This window comes from Scardinius erythrophthalmus (genome assembly GCF_964197995.2).
Source record: "Scardinius erythrophthalmus genome assembly, chromosome: 9".
In the NCBI taxonomy this organism is placed as follows: Eukaryota; Metazoa; Chordata; class Actinopteri; order Cypriniformes; family Leuciscidae; genus Scardinius; species Scardinius erythrophthalmus.
In genome coordinates this window covers 815,205-837,500 of record NC_138229.1, presented here as the reverse complement: position 1 = coordinate 837,500, position 22,296 = coordinate 815,205, and the positions used below count along the sequence as shown (strand labels likewise).

The following is a 22,296-nucleotide window of genomic DNA, read 5'->3' as shown; positions in this document are numbered from 1 at the left end:
CCAGACCAGCTTACTTTTGATTACACTGTGACTGTGGTGTTCTGGCGTTTTAATATGCTCTCGTTCATAAGATTTTTAGATGAATATCGAGGCTTTTTAGGTTGTGTGGAATCTGCAGTCTCTGGCCCAGTTTGTTTGCTCGTTTCCATGGCTACAATACACTGTGTTTCCCGCCAACTGGCAATCCGTGGTGTCGAAACACTATTGGCTGAACTGGGAGTGGGCGGAGTCACATAGACCAAAACAAAAACCGACTGACGACACGAAACATGTAAAATAATAAGTAAATTAACCGGCTGTAAGTGTTTATCAGAGACGAGTGTGTGAACTTCGCATGTTTCCTAAATATCTGCAAACATGATGGTATTTTTATGCTTTAGTAGAGTGAAAAAGTTACATACAGCACCTTTAAGTTCACTTTTTTAAACTTTTTTCACTTCAGCCATAATCTGTCAAGTGTCGTCTTTGAAACGAGATCAGACTCAGTCTGTCGCTCTGAAGCATCTATGACAGTTTAAGTTGGAAAGGTAACTATGCTCTATGCTCTAAAAGTGAGTGCATGGATTATGAATACAGCGTAAATAAAATTTACTACCATAAAATCCCCTAAAAATACTAAATATTAAATAAATTATTGAACTAAAGTATAGTACTCATTGAAGTAGTAGTAGTAGTATTTGATTGAAATAAAAAATAAATTTCACTCATTTTTTACCAACACGCGAAGATCACCAAAGGGTAAAAGTGATAGTCTATGATCCATACTGTGGCTTATCAAAGCAAGTATAATGTGTTTCACACACATCCTGACTAACCCATGAGTAACTCGTATTACTTCATAATTCACCCTGGCATGGACTGTACAACAACAACACGCATCATGTTGTAGGAATGTTCTGTTTCAGGAACAGGGCTGGGATTTCCACTCGCACAAATGCTCTACATTCCTTTGAGTTTGTGAGCAGACTCGTTTCATAACACTGAACACACACACACACACACACACACACACACACTACAGATATGAACCCGAAGTGATGAAGAACTGTAGCAGATTAAAAAAAAAGAAGGATGTGATGATTCATAATATTCTGGATATCACATCAAAAGCAACATCAATCTCTGATCTGCTCATAACGAGGTCAAACTCGTCAGGACTGTATGACAGATCGCAGAATTTAACTATGATTCATGTGTTCATAATGTCACAGAAACTCAGAACTAATACAGTACAGATGTAGTGTAAACAGTAATGTAGTAAATGAAGAGATGTCATATCGATCACAAGTTCAGTATGGAGATGGAGTACCACAAGGCTCAGTACTAGGACCGTTGTTTTTCACCCTGTATTCAACATTTAATTTACTATATATATATATATATAATATAATAAACTAAGTTTATTTTAAACAAAAATAAACTAATTATTTCCCTAATTTATAAACATTTATTGAAATCATTGTTCAAATCATTTAAGTAATGAAATGTCTGTGTATATGCGAAAGAAAGAAAGAAAGAAAGAAAGAAAGAAAGAAAGAAAGAAAGAAAGAAAGAAAGAAAGAAAGAAAGAAAGAAAGAAAGAAAGAAAGTTATTGTGTGAAATCTTCAGAAAAGGTGGTAAGAAATTTGATGATGTTATCAATTACAGTGTCCAGTCCAGTTTAATCACAATCCAAGAATAAGATCATAGTGTTCGAATTATGTAATGAAATGCTTAACTGTTATGAATGATCTCAGGGCTGAGACTCTGATTGGAGCGCGCAAGCGTGTCCGCTAACGCTATTGGTTGTTTGTGGCGGTGGGCGGGATCTGTCAGCTGCGGAATCGCAACAAATGTAGCAGCAGAAGCGCTACACACACACACACACACACACACACACACAGAGAGAGAGACACAGTAGACCGAGCAAAGCAATCGGCTTAGACTTAGAATAAAGCGCGTTACGAGGCGCTTTTTCCAACGAATATTTGGATTCTAATGGCCTGTTGATAGTGATATTTTGTCGTCTTCCTGCGCCGAGACACCCAGAAAACACCGACGCGGAAGGAATATTGCGCTGATCACGGGATTCTCGGATCATGGAGCGGAACCCCGAGGCGCGGAGCTGCAGAACCCGGTGTCCGGAGCTCCTGCTCGGCGACTCATCCATGAAGCTCTCGGTCCACTCCACCACCGGGACCCGGTTCGAGCTGTCGGTTCCCCCGGAGGAGACCGTGGACGGGCTGAAGAGGAGACTCGCGGAGAAACTCCGGGTTCCCAAAGACAGACTCCTGCTTCTGCACCGTGACGAGTGAGTCCACCGGGATCGGGATCAGTTCTGAGGGATCCTAACGGGATCAAGTAGACAACAACACGGGCGTTACGTTAGTTTGGGATGGGGAGATATTAGAACCAAGACTAGCAAGTGCAACCCCTAATATTTATACCGTGCTCTTATTATTTAACGAAATTATGTGTTTTGTTCTAATGATGATTAACGTTAATGAGCATCGCTTATTCAGATCAATTCAGTTTAATGTTTATTCAGTTCAGTTCAATAACTGTTGATGTTGCAAATTTGATCAATTATGAATCAAATTCGTTTTCAATAGTGTCATTTATTCAGCCTGATTCAGTTCAATGTTGATTCAATGCACTTCAACAAGAGTGTTGACTCCGGGTTCCCAAAGATAGACTCCTGCGTCCGGGATCGGGATCGGGATCGGGATCAGTTCTGAGGGTCAAAACGGGATCAAGTAGACAACAACACGGGGGTTACGTTAGTTTGGGATGGGGAAGCTATAATAACCAAGACTAGCAAGTGCAACCCCTAATATTATACCACACTCTCAAAAAAAAAAGGTACAAAATCTGTCACTGGGACGGTACCCTTTCAAACGGTTCTAATATGTACCATTTAGGTACTAATTTGTACACTATTGGTACCAATATGCACATTTGAGGTGCTAATATGCACACCACCCCAGTCACAGCTTTTGTACCTTTTTTTTTTCTGAGAGTGTTGTTATTATTTTATGAAATTCTATAATAAAAAGTTTTGTTCTAATGATGATTAATCAGTATTGAAACTGAGATCCTTCAGAGTTGATTTAGGATAGTGGTTACACTTCATTATAAGGTTCATTATTTAACTACCTTAGTTAACATGAACTAAGAAGGAACTGCACATATACAGCATTTATTAATCTTAGTTTATATTAGTTTCAACATTTACATTATTAAAATCATAGGCTGCATTTGTTAACATTTAGTTAATGCACTGTGAACTAACTTGAACAAACAATGAACAGCTGTATTTTTATAACCTAACATTATCAAAGATTAATAAATACTGTAACAAATGTATTGCTCATGGTTAGTTCATGTTAGTTAATACATTGACTAATGAATTTTAATGTAAAGTGTTACCAGGATAGTCGAGTCAGCTTTATTTCTGCAGTGCTTTATACAGTTCTGATTGTTTTAAAGCAGATTCTCAGTGATAGTGTTGAGTGCCGGAGAGGTGCATGATGGGAAAGCTCAGTGATTGTGTTTTCCGTCTCGTTAGGAGGTTAAACTCAGGAAAGCTGCTGGATTTCGGTGTGGTTGACGGAAGCAGACTGACACTGATGCCCACCGTCGAAGCCGGACTGATGGTAAATAACAGAATTAATGATGGAAAACTTCTTTAAATATGAGACAAATTCAACAATCAGTTCAAAATTCAGTTCAGTTCAATAACTCATTATTCATTATTCAGCTTAATGTATGTGAGTGTTGGAAATGTCATCAATTATTAATCAACTTATATTTCAATAGTTGAATTTATTCAGATCAGTTCAGTTGAATTCAATTCACTTTGATAACAGTGTTGATGTTTAGAATTTCATCAATTATTAATCAAATTCAATTTCAATAGTGTAATTTATTCAGCCTGATTCAGTTCAGTGTTGATTCAATTCAGTTCAATAACTTGATTTTGAGAATTTCATCAATTATTCAAATTCAATTTAAATGGTGTCATTTATTCAGATCATTTCAGTTTAATGTTGATTCAATTCACTTTGATAAGTGTTAATGTTGAGAATTTCATCAATTATTAATCAAATTCAATTTCAATAGTGTCATTTATTCAGATCATTTCAGTTTAATGTTGATTCAATTCACTTCAATAGCATCAGTTGATTGTAAACTAAAGTGAAAGTGAATGTTTTTGGCCACACATATGAAGATCTGCTGAGTTTGTGATGTTGTGACTTTGATCAACTAGTTTCACTAGTCATTCAGATCAATTTAGTTTATTGCTGATTCAATTCAGTTCAGTTGATGTTGCAACTGTTGATGTTGCAAATTTCATCAATTATAAATCAAATTCAGTTTCAATAGTGTCATTTATTCAGTTCAGTGTAAAGGGAATGTTTTTGGCCACACATCTGAAGATCTGCTGAGTTTGTGATGTTGATGTGTGTGTGTGTGTGTGTGTGTGTGTGTGTGTGTGTGTGTGTGTGTGTGTGTGTGTGTGTGTGTGTGTGTGTGTGCGTGTGTGTGTGTTTGCAGTCTCAGTCGAGGCGTTCGGAGCAGTCGGTCCTGCAGGCGCTGGAGACTCTCACGGATGCTCAGGTGAAGCTCTCGCTGCGGTCACACACACTTCCTCTTATACCAGCACACACTCATTCACAAGAACTCACACCATCACTATTCTAATGAGTTTGCGTTTCCCACCAGCTGAATATAACCAGTGAAACACGCCAACGCATGTGTGCACACACACTCTGAGAACGAGCGGTAATGCAGGACTCTCGACGGGCCGCTGCTCCTCGTCGGTGGTGTTCTGTGTGTTGCTGGATTTGCATGTATGCAAATTACACAGCGGGTCGCGTGCGTTTTACAGAATTGCAAAATGCGATTGTCTTCATAATGTTTTATGTTTAACAGATCAGAAAAAGTTTCTGTAAGAATCTTCCGTTTTAGACCCTTCATTTAGCAGCTTTATTTGTGAAACCACATGTGTGTTTATGTGTGTGTGTGTGAGCGTGTGTGACTCGCCCCATCAGCAGGTCTGTGCGTCATTCTGGCGATGCTGAGCTGTTTGATGTCAGTTCAGTGTGTGTGTGTGTGTGTGTGTGTGGTTAGACTTGGAGAGAAACACTCAAGTATGATAAATGATTTCCTAGAACAGACTCGTGTTGAACTCTTATTATAACTACTCTGCACTCTGTGTAATCTGCACAGGGAAACACTTTACTTAAAGCCTTTAAATATAATGCATTATAAACGTATTTTTAATGCATGAGTTTTTACTTGTAATGCACCTTATATTGGTCTATGAATGATTTTAACCACAGTTATAATACATTATAACACTTCTCTATTTATATTTACAGCTTTCTTAAATATCTGCCAGTGGAGTCGGAAAAATAATCTTAATCCAAAGGGAAAACAAGTTTATTTCCATTTTCTGATGCAGATATTTGTTCTTGTTTTAGACACAAACTCACTTCATTTTCATACATTTTTACTTAATATCTTCAGTCATGTTGCTTCTTCTCCAGTAAATGAATCTTGATTTAAGAATGTTTAGATGTGTGTGCTGGAAAACGAGAACAAGAAGAGCATGAGTGAGTGTGTGTGTGTGTGTGTGTGTGTGTGTGTGTGTGTGTGTGTGTGTGTGTGTGTGTGTGTGTGTGTGTGTGTGTGTGTGTGTGTGTGTGTGTGTGTGTGTGTGTGTGTGTGTGTGTGTGTGTGTGTGTGTGTGTGTGTGTGTGTGTGTGTGTGTGTGTGTGTGTGTGTGTGTGTGTGTGTGTGTGTGTGTGTGTGTGTGTGTGTGTGTGTGTGTGTGTGTGTGTGTGTGTGTGAGTGAGAGCAAGTGCCGTTATCTGCTGTTAGATGTGGTTGCTGAATCTGTAGGTATTTTTAACCTGGAAATCCTCCTGTGAAGTGTGTTAGAACAGTCCTCGACAGATTCTGTTGTCTAGACTGTGTGTGTGTGTGTGTGTGTGTGTGTGTGTGTGTGTGTGTGTGTAGGTGGTGCTTCAGGAAGTTTGTGACGCAGGTTAGAGCGTGTTCACTGTCTCTCTCTCTCTGATATTTCTGAATGATGCAGGTTTAGTAAAATGAAGTGAGTTTATGCTTTAATAAATGCATGTAAACATAGTTAGGCTTGAAGAATAAGTTGACGTACTTGCAAACTTACTTATAGTGAGTAGAATTTCTATAGTGGACTTTAGAATTAAAGTGTAAAAATTATTGTTCACTAAAAATAAAAACCATAAAAAAATATTACTTGAAACAAATTAAATGTTAACTGAGATATTGAAATTGAAGTAAATTGTAACTGAAGTAGTGAAATAAATCAAGCTGAAATAAAAATGTAAATCTATTTGGGGGTGTGACGAGATCTTGTGCCGTGAGAGATTAAAGTGTAATCAATCATTTATCCCATAAAACTCACCTTTAATCACCAAAATGACATTTTGAATTTCCTTGAAAATAATTTCTTCATGCCTTGAAATATATTGAATGTAACTCGACACCCTTGCCTCATTTACTATGCGCGGTTCTATGAATATGCAAATGAGCCCCGCCTCCACTCACTCACTCAGCTCAGAGATCCACTGGTTGACGATCACACGTTGATCTGATTGGTTACAAGGTAGTTTGTGACGTCAGAAACACCAGCGATTTCAAAGCGTGTTTTTGAGACTGTCTTTGGTTCACTGCAGTTTTAAGGAGGAAATACTCAGCAATGCTGTCGACTTATGAATTTACACATGGTTTGTCTTAAAGCACATTAAACACACCACATAGACACATAAACAACATTAAAAGCTGGATTTACACCACAGGGGGACTTTAAAACGATTAGGTTGGGTATTTTGACTTAATATTTTAATATCAAGTAAATGAATGTTGATTTAAGAATGTTTAGATGTTTGTGCTGGAGAACGAGACAGAAACACTGAGGAAGAACCTGATTTCTCTCTTCTCTCCAGGTCTTGTTTATCACACATTGTTATTTCTCTCTCCTGTAAAGATCATCGTCTCGCTCTCGTCTTTCTGTCAGGGAAATCTCTGGCCTTTCCATTCAGCTTCATTGGAAATCATTTGCTCTTAATAGCGTAGTGCGATCAATAGAGTCTTCCTAACGCGAGCCATTTACTTCAGACCGATCGCAGGACAACAGAAGACGCTGCATTGATCTCTGGCGCTCGATGGTGATTAACCTCAGATGCCAGATATCAGTTCAGATGTTCACTGACACTCCTAACCGTGCGATTTAAGGGCGTTTTCGTTGTTTGAGGGACAAACCAGAGACCATCTGAAAGCTTCTGCTTTCTTTAGTCATTTTTAAATACTATTCTTAAACCCATTTTGCACCCATAATGTTTTTCCAGTTGAATAAATTAATTAAATATTGTAATTATCTTTGTAAATATGTTGAATCCAGTCAACGTTCATCTCATTAACACGACTTAATTCTGAACTCCTGAAACGCCTCCACTGTAGTCTTGAGTTTCTTCCGGGAACACGTCACAGTATTCCTCATTATAATAATTAATGCGCAGAATAAAGGGGCGGGGCCTGGTTGAGTTAGTCAGTAGTGTGTTAAACTGGCGGTTATGGAAAGGGGCGGGACATTCCCAAACACACTCACAGCGCTCGACCAATCACAACACACTGCTCCAGCCAACCAATCAGAGTACAGTGTGCTTTTCAGAAGGAGGGGCTTCATAGAGACAGGAAGTAAACAGAGCGTTACTGACAGACTGGGAAGAGAGGAGCCGCAACAATGGAGAATATGAGGAGAATAATCAACATTACAGCAGGAAAACCTGTTCTAGTAGAGAAACAACATCAAGACTGGCGTAATAGATCCTCCTTAAGAGTGTTTGACTGGTGCTTGAAAAATAACAGGGATTTAATGTGCATAATGAGAGCAGGAAGAAGCCGAATCATAAATATTTATATTTAAAAAGTTTAATGGGCATTATATGAGTGTTTGTGAGTCGGTCTGTCTGCTGCCGACATGTTTTAACACACCGAAGCCGTTTTGCATGATCGTGATCTCTCCGCCTGTCTTTGTGATTGAAGTGGTCAGTGATTCAGTGTCGTGACTCACTCGTTCCCGAGAGACGCGAGGCTGAGCGTTTCATTCATTCACATCACACACACTTACACACCTCAGGAATTCTGGATTTCACCGGCTCACGCTGCAAAAGATGAGCTTCTTCCTCAGTGTTTCTGTCTCGTTCTCCAGCACAAATATCTAAACATTCTTAAATCAAGATTCATTTACTGGAGGAGAAGCAACATTACTGAAGATATAAAGTCAAAAAAGTATCAAAATGAAGTGAGTTTGTGTTTAAAACAAGAGCAAAGGCAATCATTTTGTGGACTTTCAATGGAGGGACAGAAATTTCTCAGGTTTCATTTATGTTTTTAAGATTAACTAAAGTCTTGCAGGTTTGGAACGACATGAGAGCTAAACCTAAGATTGTTGAGACTAATTATTCAAATGCAATACTAGTTAACTGTTAAAGAGGCCATACTGTGCTAGAACAGGTTTTCCTGCTGTAATGTTGATTATTCTCCTCATATTCTCCATTGTTGCGGCTCCTCTCTTCCCAGTCTGTCAGTAACGCTCTGTTTACTTCCTGTCTCTATGAAGCCCCTCCTTCTGAAAAGCACACTGTGCTCTGATTGGTCGGCTGGAGCAGTGTGTTGTGATTGGTCGAGCGCTTCGAGTGTGTTTGGGAAATGTCCCGCCCCTTACCATAATGCTAGTTTAACACACTACTGACTAACTCAACCAGGCCCCGCCCCTTTATTCTGCGTATTAATTATTATAATGAGGAATATTGTGACGTGTTCCCGGGAGAAACTCAAGACTACAGTGGAGGCGTTTCAGGAGTTCAGAAACACTGACGCTGATATAGAGAAGAACTGGAGCTTCTTCATGATCAAACAGGAACACTACACACTAAACACAGATGAGGATGAGGAAAGCAGTGTGTTTTGAGTTTCAGGGCGTTTGAGTTGGTCTCGTATCGCACTCTCCATCTGCATACCAGCCGGTCTGTTACGTAAACCGCTTTCAACCAGACTCTTCCTGGTGTCGCATTGCCGAGCTCAGAGGTTCTTGTATTCGAGGGTTGCTTGGGTGTTTCCTCCTGATTTGCTGATTTCCAAACGTGCTTCAGTCATTGTGTAAATCTGTGAATATCCAGATTAATGTCACGCATCGCCTCTCTTTTTACTTCATCAAATGTTGACACTTCTCCTCTAACTCTGCACCATTATATGCTTTATTTTATTTTCTTGCATTGGTAACACTTTACAATAAGGTCTCATTTGTTAGCATTAGTTAATGCATTTTAATTTTAATAATGCATTACACTGCAAAAAATAGTTTCTTCCTCATTATTTCTGAACGTTCTTAAATCAAGATACTTTGAAGACGATGCAAAATGACTGAAGATATTAAGTAAAAAAAATATCAAAATGAAGTGAGTTTGTGTTTAAAACAAGCCAATAGAGTCAGAAAAATAATCTTGGTTTCCTCTTTGAATTAAGTTTATTTTTATTTATTCCTGTTTTAAAGACAAACTCACTTCATTTTGATAAATTTGTACTTAATGTCTTCTGTCATTTTCCTTCTTCTCCAGTAAATGTATCTTGATTTAAGAATTTGTGCTGGAAAACGAGACAGAAACACTGAGAAAGAACATCATTTTTTGCAGTGAAAAAAAAAACTTAGATTTTAAAATATGCATTTGGCAGAGGCTTTGCACATATACATTTTATCAGTTTAGTTATTCATTTATAATTAAATGTAATTTGTTTGCACCTTAAATGCTGTAGAACTAATCATTGTTAGTTCATGTCGAGTCAGCTTTGTTTATTTTGCGCTTTATACAATACAGCTTTATTGTGGGGGGGTTTTTCATGATAACTAATGCGGTTAACAAATAAAACCACATTGTAAAGAGTTGTTTGCATGTGACGTCCGTCAGCACGGATCTGCTGTTTTTGTGACGTGTCAGTCACTGCATTAAAGTACCAACCCACAATTTCTGAGAATTGCAAATGCTCTTCTGCTTGGCATCACCCACACCAATGACTGATATCTGAGACTGAAGCATCACATGCCAAACACATCGACACACAGCCTTTAAAGGGGTGCTATAATGCCCTTTTCACAAGATGTAAAATAAGCCCCAGTGTGTGTGTGTGAAGTTTTGGCTCAAAATACCCCACAGATATTTTTATATAGCATGTTTAAATCGTCACTTTTTAAAGGTTGTATCTGTCCCTTTAAATGCAAATGAGCTGCTGCTTCCGGCACAGGGGGCGGAGCTTCAACAGCTTGCACTCACACACACACACACTGAAAATTTCGAAAACTTTTAGTCTTTTATGTTCAAACCGGAGTCAGACAATGATGGAGAGACTCAAGAAGAAGTGACAACATGTAGAAGCAACAGGACATTTCTGAATGGTTAGTTGATGAGTTTATGAAGCTGATGTGTAGTTATCTTCTAGTCATTGATTAGCATATTCTGTCTTGATAATCTATAAATCGTGTTCCCGGGGCGGGGTTTATGTAAATTCTAGGGTTGGTGATGTCACTAACCCGGGAGGAATGTGGTGTAGTCTCTACCAGCCGTTTGTTGTAGTTCTTAAAAAGTGATTTCTTTAAAAGCAAATATCTCCCTTTGCTCTGAACTTTGAGCGTCGTAACTTTGCAGATGTTGTTTATGCTCAAACAGCAACATTACACACTAACTAAAGTTAGAAAAGTCAAATCATAATCAACCACCCCTTTAAAGGGGATCTATTGTGCCCTTTTACACAGTATGAAGCCCCTCCTTCTGAAAAGCACACTGTGCTCTGATTGGTCGGCTGGAGCAGTGTGTTGTGATTGGTCGAGCGCTTCGAGTGTGTTTGGGAAATGTCCCGCTTCTTACCATAACAGCCAGTTTAACACACTACTAACTAACTCAACCAGGCCCCGCCCCTTTATTCTGCGTATTAATTATTATAATGAGGTGACATCATCAGTGCAGGAGACTGTTACTCAGTGGCTTAAAAGAGCTTCAGGATTCCCTTGGCCAATCCGTCATCTCATCTGAAGGGCGAGCAGGAGATGCAGGAGGCACACACACACACACACACACACACACACACACACACACACACACACTCACACTCTTGCCTTTCTGCTTCTGTGGTTTGAGCGACACATGTGAACCTGCTGTTGATTTCTGAATGAAACTCAAACTGCTGCTGATGTTGGTTTATCTGCTGATACTATCATACACTGAGATATTCATTCATTTATTAATTTAATCATTTTTTAAATGTTATTCTTTTTTTCCATTTATTTATTTGTTCTTTTTTTTATTCATTGTTATTTACTTTAATATTTTTTTTTCATTTTTCCATTATTTTTTATTCATTCATTCATTTCTTTTTTTTTCCTTCATTATTCAGTTATATTTTATTTATATATCCATATTCATTCAGTAATTAATATTGTTTTTAATAATTGATATATTTACTACTAATTGATATATATACTTTAATAATTTTTTATACATTTATTTATGCATGTCATTTATTTATTTTTTATTTATTTAATTCTTTAGTCATTTATCATATTAAATATTGGGAAAATCGGAATGGCTCTTTCTCACTCGTTTCGGTTGTGATCTTATTATCGTCTAGTTTGTGATATAACTAGTATCAAGAGGCTGTTTTTTGTAGTGATGGTGACGGTCACTGTACGGTCGTGGCTTTGATTGGATGTTCAATAAATGACCTAATAATGTTCTAACAAACTAAACATGCAAGTCTTATTAACGTCTGTTTATCATCTGGTTTTGTGTCCAGGTCAGTGACTTTCTGTCGGGCCGGTCCCCGCTGACCCTTGCCCTGCGTGTGGGCGATCACATGATGTTCGTTCAGCTCCAGCTGGCGTCTCAGCCGTCCGTCTCCAGGACTCCCAGCCAATCAGAAGCCTCGACAGGCCTGGCTCCTCCCACAACACACATTGACCACGCCCACTGTGAACAAAGCCCCACCCCTGGCCCGCCCCACTCTCAGGTAGAGCTGCTTCAGTCTTTCCTGTTAAAAGTCTTGTTTTATAAAAAGAAAACCAGGAAAAAATCTGCCATTGAAGTCAGAAAAATACATTTTGTTTTCGTTTTGATTTAAGTTTTATATTTATGTGTGTGTGTGTGTGTGTGTGTGTGTTAGGCTGAAGGCAGCACAGACAGACAGCGATGCAAACCGGGCGCCGTCATCGAGAGCCTCTTCAATCACGCACCTGGAGTTTTCTCAGGAACCTTCTCAGGTAAAGCATGGCTTCAGTGTTGTTGAGTTTTTGATAATATTTTTATGGAGCCCCACACATGACATGCGGGTGAAATATGTGTATATTGTGGCCAAGAATTAACTGTGAGTGAGTGAGTGTGAGTGCCCTCACCTTGCCCTCACCTTGCCCTCACCCTGCCCTCACCTTGCCCTCACCCTGCCCTCACCCTGCCCTCACCCTGCCCTCACCCTGCCCTCACCTTGCCCTCACCTTGCTCGCACCCAGCCCTCATGTTCCCATCACCTTGCCCTCATCTTGCTCTCACCTCGCCCTCACCTCTCCCTCACCTCTCCCTGACCTTGCCCTCATCTTGCTCTCACCTCGCCCTTATCTTGCCCTCACCTTGCCGTCACCTTGCTGTCATCTTGCCCTCATCTTGCTCTCACCCTGCCCTCACCTTGCCCTCACCTTGCCCTCACCTTGCCCTCATCTTGCTCTCACCCTGCCCTCACCCTGCCCTCACCTTGCCCTCACCTTGCCCTCATCTTGCTCTCACCTAGCCCTCATCTTCCCATCACCTTGCCCTCATCTTGCTCTCACCTCGCCCTCACCTCTCCCTCACCTCTCCCTCACCTCTCCCTGACCTTGCCCTCACCTTGCCCTCACCTCGCCCTCATCTTGCCCTCACCTTGCCGTCACCTTGCTGTCATCCTGCCCTCACCCTGCCCTCATCTTGCCCTCATCTTGCTCTCACCTCGCCCTCACCTCTCCCTCACCTCTCGCTGACCTTGCCCTCACCTTGCCGTCACCTCTCCCTCATCTTCCCCTCACCTCTCCCTCACCATGCCGTCACCTTGCCCTCACCTTGCCCTCATCTTGCTCTCACCTCTCCCTCATCTTCCCCTCACCTCTCCCTCACCTTGCCGTCACCTTGCCCTCATCTTGCTCTCACCTCTCCCTCACCATGCCGTCACCTTGCCCTCATCTTGCCCTCATCTTGCTCTCACCTCGCCCTCACCTCTCCCTCACCTCTCGCTGACCTTGCCCTCACCTTGCCGTCACCTCTCCCTCATCTTCCCCTCACCTCTCCCTCACCATGCCGTCACCTTGCCCTCACCTTGCCCTCCTCTTGCTCTCACCTCTCCCTCATCTTCCCCTCACCTCTCCCTCACCTTGCCGTCACCTTGCCCTCATCTTGCTCTCACCTCTCCCTCACCATGCCGTCACCTTGCCCTCACCTTGCCCTCATCTTGCTCTCACCTCTCCCTCATCTTCCCCTCACCTCTCCCTCACCTTGCCGTCACTTTGCCCTCATCTTGCTCTCACCTCTCCCTCATCTTCCCCTCACCTCTCCCTCACCTTGCCGTCACCTTGCCCTCATCTTGCTCTCACCTCTCCCTCACCATGCCGTCACCTTGCCCTCACCTTGCCCTCATCTTGCTCTCACCTCTCTCTCATCTTCCCCTCACCTCTCCCTCACCTTGCCGTCACCTTGCCCTCATCTTGCTCTCACCTCTCCCTCATCTTCCCCTCACCTCTCCCTCACCTTGCCGTCACCTTGCCATCACCTTGCTCTCACCTCTCACTCATCTTGCTCTCACCTCGCCCTCATCTTGCCCTCACCTTGCCCTCATCTTGCTCTCACCTCGCCCTCATCTTGCCCTCACCTTGCCCTCATCTTGCTCTCACCTCGCCCTCATCTTCCCCTCACCTCTCCCTCACCTTGCCGTCACCTTGCCCTCACCTTGCTCTCACCTCGCCCTCATCTTGCCCTCACCTTGCCCTCATCTTACCCTCGTCTCGACCTCACCATGACCTCACATTGACCTCTCCCTCCACAGGTACTCTACACCCCAACTGTCAGGACGGCAGCGGGCGTCCGCGTCGTGACATCACCACAATCCTCCAGATCCTCAACGACCTCTTGAGCGCCACACGTCACTTCCCAGGAGCGGCTCCGACCCTGACGCACCTGCGCTGCCCGACACCCCGACCTCCGACCTGTTCACCTCCACCCTCACCGACCTCCGACGGGCAGCAGCATGGACGCCCGCGCCGGCCCTCCGGTGAGTTTATTGATTTGTTAAAGTGTCTTTAAACCTTCGATCTGGCATAAGTAAGGGCATAAGCCAGTTGTTATCTCAGAATAAACCCGACAGGGTGATCAGTATCAGGTCTTCCATCAGCCTGAAGGGGTTTATTCTGAAATCACACACACACACACATACACCTGAAGGGGTTTATTCTGAGATAACAACCGTCTGGATGTACATTATCTCGCTTATTACACGGCCACTTGCCACATAAGTACATAATTAGACACAAAATATTGATCTGAGTTTAAATATTTTATTAGCTCTTTAAACGCAGAGCTTCGCGGAGAGAGCAGTTTCAGCGGCGAGATCAAACTAGACGGACATTTAAGAGATGCGGTATACAGTCATAACACTTATTACACAGCATTCCACCACATAAATAATTATGAAGATAAGAGATATTGATTTCAGATTAAACTGTTTAAAAATGGTACCTGTTTGTTTCTAATAATCCAACAGTGAACAAAACAATAGTCGCAAAATGGCGGCAGCTGCATTTGTATGAAACGAGAGAGAGCGAGTCCACGATACTGGATGGCATAATTAAATAACTGTACTCAAAATATTGATTAGAAGGAGTTTTAATATTCAATAAGCTCACCAAACGCAAAACTTCCACGAAGAAAGAACGTTCCTAGCAAGCGTATACTTCAGTAACCCAGTGTTATTTGTTTTCAGCGGTTGATATCTCTTGTAACTCAGATCATATTTCGTGTCTAATTATGTGGCAATTATCCATGTAATAAGAGGATAATGTACATCCAGCCGATTGTTATCTCAGAATAAACCCCCATCAGGCTGATGAAGACCTGATCCTGATCACCCTGTCTGGGTTTATTCTGAGATAACAACCGGCTGGACAAAAACCTGACTAATGTCTTGAAATACATGGACATGTGGAAGAGGAAGTCATGTTTTCTGACTCTTCTCATGTTCTCCTCTGATTCATTGAGCAGTGTGTGTTTGGTCATTTGTGTCTCGTTCTGCAAAATTCAGCACATCAGGTCATACTGAATCTAAACACACAATCTGAAAACACACCTCTAAAATATTGAAAACTGATGTTTTGTCTTAAAACAACCACTTCAAATATAATTATCTGACTAAAATGGCATTTTACGGTGGTTACGGCTCGTCATGTGCTCATCTTCTGTTCCCTGAGCTCTGAATGAGACGTGACCTCTCAGAGGTCATCCACGGGGTCACGCCGAGCTTTCAGAGGGTCACAACCCTGTTAGTGAACATTAGCCAGCAACCACTGGCCCACACTGACACACGCACGCACGCACGCACACACACACAAACATAAACACACTCATGCTCACACGCTCACTCATACACACACACACACACACACACACACACACACACACACACACACACACATATTCACATAAACACACACACACACAGACTCACACACAGACTTACACGCTCACGCTCACTCATACACACACACACATATTCACATAAACACACACATACACACACAGACTTACACACTCATGCTCACACACACACACACACACACACACAAACTCACACTATTATCTGTGCACAAATCTTTCCAACATACAGCCTGCATGAATTATTCAGCTTTGCTCATGGACACTCAGGCCCTCAGGGCAACCGCAGTGTGTGTGTGTGTGTGTGTGTGTGTGTGTTTGTGTGTGTGTGTGTGTTCAGTGGAAACATGGTGATGAAGCGTCACTGACAGGGTCAGCAGATCTGGAAAGATCAGACCTCGAGGATCCGCAGGTTTACACAGGAATCAGGGCCGGATTTATGTAAAGGCATTCTAGGCACGTCCAGTTACAGTGAGGAGAAATAATAAAGATGTCAGAAGAAGAGGTAAATCCGGCCGGACGGGAACAGAAAACAGATGATCTCTGCAAGAATAAATAAAGAACCATTCTGACCTCATTCTCATGAGAGTTTTATTCACTGTAATGTGTCTGGATGTTCAGATCCAGGGTTATTATCATTTGCATATTGCCTCACATAAAATACAATACTAATTAATCATGAGTAACATAATAAGTGTTTTTATATGTAAATAATATTCAGAAACTGTATTTGACTAACAAAGTCAACCATTAACATAATGTTGTAGCAGCTTTGTCTAAAGGATTGAAAACAAGAGCTTACTAATGAAGTTTAGCCAGTCTGCTGTTTTATTCCTGATCCATAAATATTTAGTTTACAGTTCAACTAACACCGTGTGCTAACCAGACGCGACGCGATAAGATTCCAGCGACAAATAATGTGTCGTCCACACTAGAAGCAATCAAACCCCACAGCCAATCAGAACAGCGTGTGGGCGGAGTCAGCCAATCAGAACAGAGTGTGGGCGGAGTCTCGCAGCACCAGAGAGTAATCTTGACGGTACTCGAAAGAAAATGGATGAGTAGCTACATAATCAAATTCACAAATATTACACCATTTAAACATTATTAAAAATACATAGGCTACTGAGTTACTAAAACAATATTTGTCAAGGTCAAGGAATACACTTGTTTGTTCACAGTTTGAACGTTCTTGTTTCCATTTGTTTAATTTCAAGATCTGAGGTGAATTATGCATTGTTGCTTTTACAGCCTCAAAGCCGGAGCACTAAACGATGTTCAGAGTCACATCACACGCTTTTAACATTAAATAAAGCGGATAAACAATGCCTGAGATTATCATCGCCACACTTTGTGTTTGTTGTTCCAGCCCGACTCGCAGAAAAATAGAAACCGTTTCTAGAATAGAATCGTCGCGTGTCGCCGTCGCGGCTGGTTAGGACACACACTCTGATCAACATGGAAAATAACCTTTTATCGCGCGTCGCGATTTTACGACACGGTGTAAATTTAATAGTGCAACATGAAATATTTAGTAGTGTGTAAGTTGCAAGTGAATGTTTTTTTTTTTTTGTGATTTATAAAAACAAAATTGACGGGAAAATTTGCGACACCGATGGTGAGCTGAGAGACTGACGGCAGAGGAAGGAAAAACATTTAAAATCTTCATTATGAGTCCTAATCATAAATACAGGACCTAAAGGTTGTGTTTTGGGCGTAATGTAAAATAAACCAGTCAGAGTCTCGTCTCACATTCCCTTTAAAAGCCAGTTGCGCTCGCGCCATGGCGGAATCGCTATTTACAAAGAGGAATCGGATCTGCTCATGCTCAAGGTTAAAGCTGTGTGTGTGTGTGGGTGTGTGTGTGTGTGTGTGTGTGTGTGTGTGTGTGTGTGTGTGTGTGTGTGTGTGTGTGTGTGTGTGTGTGTGTGTGTGTGTGTGTGTGTGTGTGTGTGTGTGTGTGTGTGTGTGTGTGTGTGTGTGTGAGAGAGGTTAAAGCTCAAGCAGAACATCGGGACAAGCCGGATTCCACTATTTCTTTATGTACACAATAATAATCTGGCAGCAAGTTGCATATAGAGTGTATGATAGAGCCCATAATCTTGTTGGTTAACAGATAATGATCGGTTAAAAGGCATTGGCTGTCGGTCAGGAAACATTTCGAGATGTTACCTTTAAAATCTTTACAGTGTGTTTGTGATGGTAAGACATGACAAAGCAACCAAACAAGTGTCGCACTTTACATCTAACAGAGGACCAAAGTCATTTTGTTGAATAAAATCACTGTTCACTGTGACCTGCAATAGTTACCTTGAAGAGCTCTTTCTAACCCTGAATGTTTTTTGGCGTACGCCATTTGTTGATTTCGGGTTCTCGTACACTTTGAGCCCCCTGGTGTTCTTCAGCGTCAGTGATGTTGTGTCTCTGTCTCAGGTGAGCGTCTGCGTCAGACGGAGAACAAGGCCACGCGCTGTAAGCTGGAGCATCTGCGGCTCTTACTGCGGCAACGGCGGCTCCGACGGAGAGCCCGGAGGGACATACGGGCCCCGCTTCACTGGCTGAGCGACCGCAAGCCCTCGCGCCGCGACAGCAGCGACGGATCCCTGGACCTGGACTTCCAGGAGCCGGTCTGGAAACCCGACGTCCCGTCGGACATGAACGCGGAGTTTGTCGTGGCTTGAGCCGGACGAAAGAATGAACATGTGCTGCTGAACGGACAAAACACGGGCATTACTGTCCGAAGCTGTGAAACACTTCAGGAGCCGCTTTGAGGACGTTCATGGTCTCGGCGTCACAATAATCATGCTCTTGTTTTCCAGCACAAAACATTCTTAAATCAAGAGACATTTACTGGAGAATCAAGACTTCATCTCTTCAGTCATTTTGCTTCTCCAGTAAATGAGATGCACGATATATCAGCCACCATATCGGTATCGGCTGATTTAACGTTATCGTTATCGGCCTGATAAGAAAATCTTGCGGATATATTAAAGCCGATAAATAATGTATTATTTCCTTCAGCTGAGACGCTTCAGATGAGACTCTTCAACATGATGGTTATGAATTGCTTGAAATATGATTGGAATCACTTTGAGAAGTAAAATACAGTAAAGTTCAACACAAGTCTGTCATCTCGTTACATAAGCTATGTAAAATTATAATGAAAATATCATTATAATTGTGTGTTTGGAACATGGATTTTAATGGTGAGACCTTGTTTTTGTAATCAGGCTCTCAAAAATGATATACAGATTTGGATTTAGATCTATCGGCCGATATATATCGGTTATCTATGGACGCTTGTTTCCGCCACAGAATAAAACATTTTAAAAGATAATTGCGACTTTTTATCTCACAATTGTGAGTTTACTGAGAAATAAAGTCAGAATTGTGAGATATAAAGTCAGAATTGTGAGATATAAAGTCAGAATTGCGTGATATAAAGAGAATTGCGAGATAGAAAGTCAGAATTGCGTGATATAAAGAGAATTGCGAGATATAAAGTCAGAATTGCGTGATATAAAGAGAATTGCGTGATATAAAGAGAATTGTGAGATATAAAGTCAGAATTGCGAGATATAAAGTCAGAATTGCGTGATATAAAGAGAATTGCGAGATAGAAAGTCAGAATTGCGAGATATAAAGTCAGAATTGAAAGATATAAAGTCAGAATTGCAAGATATAAAGTCAGAATTGCGAGATATAATGTCAGAATTGCGTGATATAAAGAGAATTGCGAGATAGAAAGTCAGAATTGCGAGATATAAAGTCAGAATTGAAAGATATAAAGTCAGAATTGCGAGATATAATGTCAGAATTGCGTGATATAAAGAGAATTGCGAGATATAAAGAGAATTGCAAGATATAAAGTCAGAATTGCGTGATATAAAGAGAATTGCGAGATATAAAGTCAGAATTGCGTGATATAAAGAGAATTGTGAGATATAAAGTCAGAATTGCAAGATATAAAGTCAGAATTGCGTGATATAAAGAGAATTGCGAGATATAAAGTCAGAATTGTGAGATATAAAGTCAGAATTGTGAGATATAAAGTCAGAATTGCGAGATATAAAGTCAGAATTGCGTGATATAAAGTCAGAATTGCGTGATATAAAGAGAATTGCGAGATATAAAGTCAGAATTGCGAGATATAAAGTCAGAATTGCGAGATATAAAGTCAGAATTGCGTGATATAAAGTCAGAATTGCGTGATATAAAGAGAATTGCGAGATATAAAGTCAGAATTGCGAGGTATAAAGTCAGAATTGCGAGGTATAAAGTCAGAATTGCGAGATATAAAGTCAGAATTGCGTGATATAAAGAAAATTGCGAGATATAAAGTCAGAATTGCGAGATATAAAGTCAGAATTGCGTGATATAAAGTCAGAATTGCGAGATATAAAGTCAGAATTGCGAGATATAAAGTCAGAATTGCGAGATATAAAGTCAGAATTGCGAGATATAAAGTCAGAATTGCATGATATAAAGACAGAATTCTGACTTTTTCTCGCAATTGCGACTTTATATCTCGCAGTTCTGACTTTATTTCTCAGTAAACTCGCAATTGTGAGATGAAAAAGTCGCAATTATCTTTTAAAATGTTTTATTCTGTGGCGGAAACAAGCTTCCATAGTTATCGGTTTTCAAAAAAAGAAAGAATGATCGGTTATTGGTATCTGCCAAAATATTCATATCAGTGCATCTCTAATATTGATTTAAGAATGTTTATATATCTGCGCTGGAAAACGAGACAGAAACCGTGAGGAAGAAGAGGATTATTACAGTGTAGTGAATGATTCTCCGGCTGGATGCTAAACGCAGTATGTAGCATTATCATGTCAGGTGTTCAACTCTGCTTAGATGATGTTTTGCACAGTTCATTTCTCTCCCGAGCATTAAAATATTTTTGATACGTGTTTCAGAGGACAGTACAGAAGACTAAATAACGTTCAGGTTGTTCTTTTCAGCCTTTATGAATCCTGGATCTCATCAAAACAGGTACAGCTCATATTTCACCCCAAAATCGAAAGAAAATGGAAATAATTTTTCACATTAATGAGAAAAAAGCCTATGTTTAGGACATTTGAACACATTTAAACCCCAAATATCATCGTAATGCAAATCTATATTTTGTTTATAAATAGGCTTCATTTCTTTATGCAAAATACAGCTTTCTCGTTATTTTTATTTTGGGCTGAAATCTGATTTTGACATGTTTTATGAGATGCACATTTTTATTTCTAAGACACATTAATTGAACATCGCAGAGTCGTTCATGTTCTTCTCTCCGACTGAAGAATCGGAGCGTTTTCAGCAGAACGCCGGAGAATCCAGGACTGTTTCCAGAAGAACAGAAGGAAACATCGCAGTCATCCTGAAAGCTGAAATAAACCTCTTACTCATTTCTCTCTTCTGTCGGATAAAGGACGACATGAACTCAGTGACTGTTTTATCTTTAAGGAACAACGAATGCAAATCGGTGTGGATTCCCCAAACTCTTCTTTTTCCTGTTCCTGGCAGACTGTGGGATCGGGATTCGGGATCTGACTGATCTGATGTCGTCGTCTCCTGTCGTGTGTTGGATGTCCTGTGTTTGTGCATCAGATCCTGATATGAAGCGAGCTGATGCTAATGTTGAGTCGCGAGCGTGTCGCACATTCATTCACACGACTGTATTAATTTATAAAACCATCTGTTAACTGTGAAACTGTGGTTTTGTGTTACTTTCCTTTCTGTCTCTTGTTTTGTGTCACTGTGTAAACCATCCCAGCTCACATGGAACGTTCTCAGAACATTTTACTTTGAACATTTTTTAAATGTGACGAGTTCTGGAATGTTCAGTGCACGTTTAGAAGGGAGTTCTCGTCATGTTCGTGGAATGTTGTTCCCTTAACGTTCTCATTCTTGGAATATATTTTTGTTAGCTGAGATAGTACTTTTTTTTTTTTTTTTCATGAGCAATAAATTTGCGTGGCTTGCAATTTAGTTTTTATTTCTTTTTAGGTAATAAATTAAGATAAATAAATGTTTGCTGTTCTCTGATTTCACTTTAAATATCTGTGTCGCCTGAGTTACACCGTCACTAAACATGATCAACGTTTCATATATGTATTTCTTGATGACCGGGTTCCTACAAAGACATTTAAGTTAGACTTTGTATTAAACAACAATGGTTGCTAATTATGTTTCAGCGATGACGTCGGTCAGGTCTAGACGCCGGGTGAGTCATGTGACTGATGTGGTTTTCTTCAAACACAGGTGTGTGTGTGTGTGTGTGTGTGTGTGTGTGTGTGTGTGTGTGTGTGTGTGTGTGTGTGTGTGTGTGTGTGTGTGTGTGTGTGTGTGTGTGTGTGTGTGTGTGTGTGTTCTTGCAGCTCCACTCATTCTGTTGTTTGTTGATGAAGAGGATCTGAAACAGAAACCAGAATCTGATATTCTGAAACAAAAACAATCAACGAGTCGCTTCACAATGAAACCACACAACTAGAAACACTAAAAAAAAATAAACTAGGACAAAACAATTAGTTTGACATTAGGGTGTAATTGTAGATCCGAACA

The 22,296-nt window shown here is 40.8% G+C and overlaps 1 protein-coding gene across 1 annotated transcript; it reads left to right on the top strand.

Annotated features, from left to right (window-relative positions):
• The first annotated feature begins 1,860 nt into the window (after positions 1-1,860).
• Positions 1,861-21,756, top strand: LOC308696576 (midnolin-A). The gene is made up of 7 exons (XM_081375389.1): positions 1,861-2,291; positions 3,549-3,636; positions 4,538-4,600; positions 11,873-12,085; positions 12,239-12,335; positions 14,138-14,362; positions 18,172-21,756. The coding sequence occupies exons 1-7, from the start codon at positions 2,080-2,082 to the stop codon at positions 18,417-18,419; spliced, it is 1,146 nt and encodes a 381-aa protein (XP_081231515.1). The 5' UTR covers positions 1,861-2,079; the 3' UTR covers positions 18,420-21,756.
• Positions 21,757-22,296: the final 540 nt, after the last annotated feature.

What these genes read in the sequence shown, in the direction of transcription:
- LOC308696576 (XM_081375389.1), top strand. Translation starts at nt 2,080, where the DNA reads ATGGAGCGGAACCCCGAGGCGCGGAGCTGCAGAACCCGGTGTCCGGAG. An exon ending in CTGGCCCGCCCCACTCTCAG is followed by an intron (nt 12,086 to 12,238) that starts GTAGAGCTGCTT and finishes TGTGTGTGTTAG; the next exon opens with GCTGAAGGCAGCACAGACAG. An exon ending in TTTCTCAGGAACCTTCTCAG is followed by an intron (nt 12,336 to 14,137) that starts GTAAAGCATGGC and finishes CTCCCTCCACAG; the next exon opens with GTACTCTACACCCCAACTGT.